We start from the raw sequence: 6,559 nt of genomic DNA, 5'->3' as shown, positions 1-6,559 counted from the left end.
GATTTTACAAATTAATGTAATAAAATAAGATCCATGTATAWAAGTTTAAAAAGTTTAAAAAAAGATTTTTCCTTCTCTCCAGCACATAAAAAGTCTACCTCATAGTTAATGCTTCGACTTTTGCACAACACAAGGATTTTGTGTTACCCTTGTGTCACCAAAACAAGTGGCGCTCCACAAAAAACAAAGGGTCTTGTTACGATTCGCTAAAGCAGTTTTGCAAATACACTTGTGTTTGACTAAAACTTCTTTTTTTGTTTGTTTCTGCAGAGGACCTCTCAGATGGTGAAGAGGTTTTCCCAAAAGAAATAGCCAAGTGGAACTCAAATGACCTCATGGACAAGATTGAAGCCGCAGACACGGAGGAAACTCCTGGTATGATGAAGACCGCTGACCGGCTCCTCGTCACCKATGGTTCCACTCCTGTCACTTAATGTTCACCACTTGTTTGTGTGTTTCCAGATGAAACCTTTAAGGAAATGGTCGTAGATTATGAAAGATCAGCGAGTGAAGACAGACTAGATGAGGTATGTTTGTTAAATTTTAAGTAAAAAAAAAAGCACAGTCCTGACCAGCTTGTGCTGATGCAGTTCTATGAGGTTTTTTTTTTTAAAGAAGTGAAATGCCAAAAAWTCCCAGAAACCCAAAGGATTTGCTAATCTTTATCACATTTTAGTTCAATAAAAAAAATACAGTGATTCTCAGACTTTAACCTTTGGAGGATAAAGGAAAGGCTGACTGTCCCTGAGCCTTTCTGTGCTCTTGTGTTCAGATACGTGACTCTCTTAGCAGCCAAGCCGATAGCTCTCCCATTCCCACCATCATGGTAACAAGGCACCCGTCAGTAAGTAAACCATTTGGCCCCCCGTGTACTGTGGGCTAGAACAGACCCACAGCTAGATCCGATCCATGTGGACAGTACTGACTGACCCTTTCCCCCCCACCTCTCTGTTGGCATCGCCCAAACCCCAACCCATGTGTACTCCTCAACCTCACCACCCTCTGTTCAACTCGCTTGTATTGGCAGTTGTGGCATTAAGTGTACATATGAGTGTTCTCTGGCAATGTGAAGTTTTGGATCAGACGCAGACGACAAAACTACACATTATTCTGTGCGATTTCATGTGACGTCCCCCAGCAGCATGGTTCTCTGCCCCTCTATGGTTGTGAAAACAAGTCTGCTGTGTGATCCATGTTTGAAAAGCCAAAACTGACACAAAACTGTAACTAAAATATATATTTTTTATTACCAAGTTTTTAAAAAAAAGGTCAAATATGCTGTCTTTTGTTATGAAACTCAACTAATCTATCAAAACCTTCTCCAGGGGCTGCTCCTCCACGTTCCCATTTGTCACCCRTTTTCTAACCTGCTGTTCCCAGGAGAGCTCGTCCCAGCGGTGCCTGCAGCCGTCCAAGATTCACGTGCTGATCCTGGTCCTGCACGGAGGGAACATCCTGGACACGGGCGGCGGGGACCAGAACAGCAAGCAGGCCGACGTCAACACGATAAGCACGGCTTTTGACACGGTCATGCGCGTTCACTACCCCGCCGCGCTGGGACGCATCGCCATCCGCTTGGTGCCCTGCCCTGCCATCTGCGCCGAGGCCTTCTCTCTGGTGTCCAAGTAAGAGAAAACACTTCCTTTTTATTTCTTTCCCTGCAGATCATATGTGTTTATGATTGATGGTTCGTTGGCTGCGCAGGCTGTTTTCTCAAAAAAAAAAAAAAGAAAAAAAAGTGGTTTTAAGCAGCCGTGTCCTCTTCCTGTGTTTATTTACTCAAGCTGCTTTTTTAAATTTTCTCAATATTTGTTTTTCTTTTCAAGCTTGAGCCCTTATAGCTATGATGAAGGCTGCCTGTCCAGCAGTCAGGACCACATCCCGCTTGCAGCTCTGCCTCTTCTGGCCACCTCATCTCCGCAGTACCAGGAAGCCGTGGCCACTGTTATCATTCGAGCCAACCAGGTGTACGCCGACTTTATTAAGTCTCTGGACGGGGCCGCCTTCTCTGGCCAGGTCGGTTTTCRTTCCTTAAGGACATTTTAACCCTCAGAGTATGAGTTCACCTACGTCACTATGCTTTAATTTTGTAAAAATATATTTCTAATGCTCGACTTTGCCAGGTATGCCTGATTGGAGACTGCGTGGGAGGAATTTTAGGGTTTGATGCCCTGTGCAACAGCTGTCCCACAGTCAATGAAAGCCAAAACAGCAGCCGAAGGGGCAGCGTCATCAGTGTGCAGGTAAGAGGCGAAACTTTTGATTTCTCACTCACGTTAATAAAACCTGGAATATGTTTTTCTGTCAGCTTTTGGACATTGTTGTATAAAGTACCAAAAAATGATATTTGAGTAAAAGTACAAGTATCCTACCAAAAAAATACTTTGATAAAAGTTAAAGTCTCCTTTAGGAATATTAGTTAAAGTCTTAAAGTATCTGATATTTTTTGTACTTAAGTATTAAAAGTAAAATTATTGATTTAAAATGAGCAGTTAGATTCTCTGTAATGACATTTATTAAGAGTTGACCTCCCAAAAAAATGCAGAAATGACTGTTGTGTTAAAATTATTAATTAATATTAAATTTAATATGCACTAGTCCAGCTGTTTCAGATTACATATATGAAAGATGTCCAAACTTTTTCTCCAAAATGAAAATCTATCTGAGGGCTGCGGCCAAATGCAAAAATATAATTCATAAAATACAAATACTTCTTAAGTACAGTTCTTTTATTTTAATGATTATGTCCTGCTGGAGTGTGACATGATTTGTTTGTGTACAAACTAATACRGTAYCAGAATTTTATATATTTATACTTCTGATTCAACCACAATTAAATTCATTCTATCTAGGAGTCACAGTTTATATGGATAGTATTTATTTTTTACAGTAACAAGCTGGAATGAAAACAAACAAAAATGAAATAAAAGTAACAACTTTCTACTTTGTGCCTTTTTTAAAAATGTAAGGAGTAGAAAGTATAGATAATTGTGTGGAAAATGTAAGAAGTAGAAGTAAAAAGAAGGCTGAAAATAAATTACTCAAGTAAAGTACAGATACCCAAAAATTCTACTTAAGTACAAGAACAAAGTATTTGTATCTAGTTACTTTACAACTCTGCTTTTGTAATACTTTCCTGTAATTTGACCCCCTGTAGGACCAGGACCTCCTCTCTCCTGGCATCATCATAAACTGCGGACCTGGCTCATCATCCCCAACGTTGGAAGGCAGCCGCCACCTGAGTCGCAGTAACATTGATATTCCTCGCACCAGTTCAGGCGACGAGACCAAGAGACAGCTGCCGCGCAAGAGAAGTGACTCCTCTACCTACGAACTGGACACCATTAAACAGCACCAGGCTTTTTTGTCCAGGTCTGTTTGTGTTAATAAAACTCCTTACATATTATTAATGTTTATTTTTTATTTATTTATTTATTTATTTTACTTATCTCTGAAGTTTTTTTTCCTCAGTTTGCATTCTAGCGTCTTGCGGAATGACACCACCTCCCGCAGATCGAGCAGCAGCACCATGTTGGATGGATCCTCCCTGGGGAAATTTGACTTTGAGGTGTCCGATTTTTTCCTTTTTGGCTCTCCGCTGGGCTTGGTACTGGCCCTGAGGAAGACCGTCATTCCAATGTTGGATGGTGAGCTTCTTTATGCAGTTTTCTAATGTTATATAAAATCAGTTAAGGTCTATGCTGAAAAAAAATGTGATATGTAAAAGTGGTTTGCCTCAGGTAAAATATGTAGTCGAAATTCTCAAAAAAAATCTGTCCTTTTGAATTGTATCTGATTGTTATGACAGGCACACCTTGTGTAATTTTAAGAAAATTGTTCAAAGAGGTGCTACTGCTAAGCCTCTCCTCTTTGGGGTTCCTCCACTCTCCTGTTCTCTGGTTTGTCCCCCCCTAGTGGCCCAGCTGAGGCCTGCGTGTCAGCAGGTCTACAACTTGTTCCACCCAGCTGATCCCTCGGCCTCCCGTCTGGAGCCTCTGCTGGAGCGGAAGTTTCACCTTCTCCCTCCCTTCAGCGTACCCCGTTATCAACGATTTCCCCTGGGGGACGGAAACTCCGCCCTGCTGGGTGAGTCCTGCGCAGCGGCGGCGCACCAACGCCTCAGAAACTCTTCGGTGACGCCTTTTGGATTTTTAATTTATTTAAATTTTATTTTTTTTGTGATTCTTCTTTGGACTCGGCACCGACACAAAGGCCTAATTCCCCTGTTATAAATTGGCTTTAATTTCATTCTTTTAAGTTCAAAATCAGCAAACACTTCAGAGACTGACTGTAACCTACTGTCCTGTTTGTCACTGATGCCATATACTGTACATGTCTTAAAAGCACACTGAGGTCACTCGCAGAGTAAACACCGTCTCAAAGAAAAATTATACATTTTTCTCCTCGTTGTGCTTCAATGTCTTCTGTGAAGCAATTTATTCATCTGAATGTGGTCATAGTCCTGCTTTTGGTCTCTGTTTGGACTTTTTTGTTTTAACGGAGTAACCCTTAAGGCCTCAATAAAMTCTATTTATACATATCGGTGAAGATGAAGATAATTATTATCGAGCTAGCTACTGAAATTAGATGTTTTCTGTACTGATGTAAACATCTGTCTAGATTAAATTGTGATTCAAGCATGAAAGTATTTTATTATTTCAGAGGCCAGTGCAAATAAGTGTTATTATCCTCAGGAAACTTGATAAATTTTTTTAGCTGTGGTAATGTTTTAATAAACATAAGTTCATTTTTAATCATGAAAGATTACAAAACTAGCCTTTTATGATTTCAGAAGTGACTGTTTATGCCAAAGAACAGTTGTTATCCACAAGAAGGGTCGTTCTTGTTTCATGTTGTTCTTGCTTCATATGTTTTTGTGTCTTCCTTGTCTTCTTTCCTTTCCTTCCTCTCTCGGTCTCCTGTCCCTATATCTGCGCACCCGGTCCTCCTAAAACCACTCCCCCACCCCTGACCTCTGCCCTCCCTGCCCCTCCACCTCCCTCTGTAGTGGAGACAGTCCAGAGCAACGCTCAGCTGCTACTTGATAGCGGACCCCCCCTGTCCTTCCGCTGTCAGGAGACCATCAGTGAGACCTGCATTCCTGTTCCTGTGCTAAACTGGCAGGAGAGCTCCCTCAAAGCCACACCCGTCGCTGTGGAGTGTGTGTAGCCTCTCCTGTTCACCTCCATCATTCCTGACCCTCATTCATCCCCAGTCCTCTCTTTCTTTGTTCATCCTTCTCTTCTTTGTACATCCAAGTAGCTCAGATTTAATAAAAATCAGTTTTTATGTTCTGTTTGCGTATTACCGTTGCATTTTTTGTAGCGTCAGGAATAGAAATCATGTTTTCTCCTGACAATGGTTTAACGATTATTGCTTTATTGTAAYAATGCTTCTTGATGCCCTTTAAAAGCCTGTTTATTTCTCCTAAATGGTGCCACAATTGTAAGGAGATTGCATGAAAAACGTGCCAAATCTCCTTTACCAATGCCAAACAGCTTATTCTGCCATTGACTCATTGGATTAGATTGAAGTCTGAAGGAGAAAGACATTTTTGCAATTTAAGAGTGTGTTCATACTGTTAGGGGCTCCAGTAGCATGTGGAAGAACCATACACAGCCACAACAGTCGGGGTACCTCCTAGTGCTCACCAGCCTGGTCACACACTGCTGTGGGATGGAATCCCATTCTTTAACCAGCATTAGTTTCATGTCAGCCAACCTGGTTGTGCTGGTCGCTCTGTAACAAACAGCACGTCCAAGCTGATCCCACAGGTGTTCACTGGAGCTGAGGTCAGGCCTGCAGGCAGACCGCTCCATTCTTTCCATCAGTTTAAGATTTAATGAAACATTGTTACAGCAAAGAAATAATTGGCCAACACAAATTTCCAAACGTTCTGTGCCAAGTTTGTCTTAAACTATGAGTTGTTTTGCTGCTTGAATTCTAGTTCTTTTAGGGTAGAAACTAACTGAATAATAATTGAAAATACAAAAAAAAAAGAAAGGAAAACTGAACTAATGCAATGGAAATACAAAACAGAAAAATCTGACAAGCCGTTTTTGACTCTTAGATGTTTTGTTGGCATTATGTGTTTACGTCATGTTCTGTGTTTGGAGGATGCAAACGTTCGTGTTGTGCTATTTGAGCCAGGTTTCATCTGCGTCGGCTCCRTGATTTCAGATTATCGATGTGAACAGAGGGTTTACTGTCATCAGACTTTCAGAGTAGTTTTGATGTGCACATTTGGCTGATTGTGGTGTTTCATTCGCCCAGTGAACACAAAACTCTGTGCATCTATCCTGATTATACTGTAGCTTGTGTTTTCTGAATGGTCAGAGGTCATTTGATTTATACCATCTTCAAGATTAATTAAACATTTTTTGTATAAAATATTAGAAGTCTCTCACGTAGTAAAAAATAAAAAAATAAATAAAGATCAGCATTTATCATTTTAAACGTATATTTTTTTGTATTTATATGTTGGTCAGTTAAAGACATCAGACTGTGGCCAGCATGAAGCCTCCCTTTGGTCTCATGTGTCCTCTGAAACCATAACATC

The 6,559-nt window shown here is 40.8% G+C and overlaps 1 protein-coding gene across 3 annotated transcripts in view; it reads left to right on the top strand.

Moving 5' to 3' along the window:
- The window catches only part of pitpnm2 (phosphatidylinositol transfer protein, membrane-associated 2), a gene marked incomplete at its 5' end in the record, with an annotated part of 25,634 nt that overhangs the window by 10,278 nt on the left and 8,797 nt on the right, over nucleotides 1–6,559 (top strand). For 2 of the 3 annotated variants that reach the window (XM_014010602.1, XM_014010600.1), the window contains 9 exon segments: nucleotides 271–375; nucleotides 463–527; nucleotides 1,381–1,625; nucleotides 1,827–2,016; nucleotides 2,124–2,243; nucleotides 3,158–3,372; nucleotides 3,472–3,647; nucleotides 3,916–4,086; nucleotides 5,009–5,161. In XM_014010602.1, the coding sequence (XP_013866056.1) occupies nucleotides 271–375; nucleotides 463–527; nucleotides 1,381–1,625; nucleotides 1,827–2,016; nucleotides 2,124–2,243; nucleotides 3,158–3,372; nucleotides 3,472–3,647; nucleotides 3,916–4,086; nucleotides 5,009–5,161 (1,440 nt within the window). 3 annotated transcript variants of the gene reach the window in all.

Source organism: Austrofundulus limnaeus, unplaced genomic scaffold (genome assembly GCF_001266775.1).
Source record: "Austrofundulus limnaeus strain Quisiro unplaced genomic scaffold, Austrofundulus_limnaeus-1.0 Scaffold70, whole genome shotgun sequence".
Taxonomy (NCBI): domain Eukaryota; kingdom Metazoa; phylum Chordata; class Actinopteri; order Cyprinodontiformes; family Rivulidae; genus Austrofundulus; species Austrofundulus limnaeus.
Note: the sequence above shows the minus strand (reverse complement) of the source record. Positions and strands in the feature narration are given on the sequence as shown.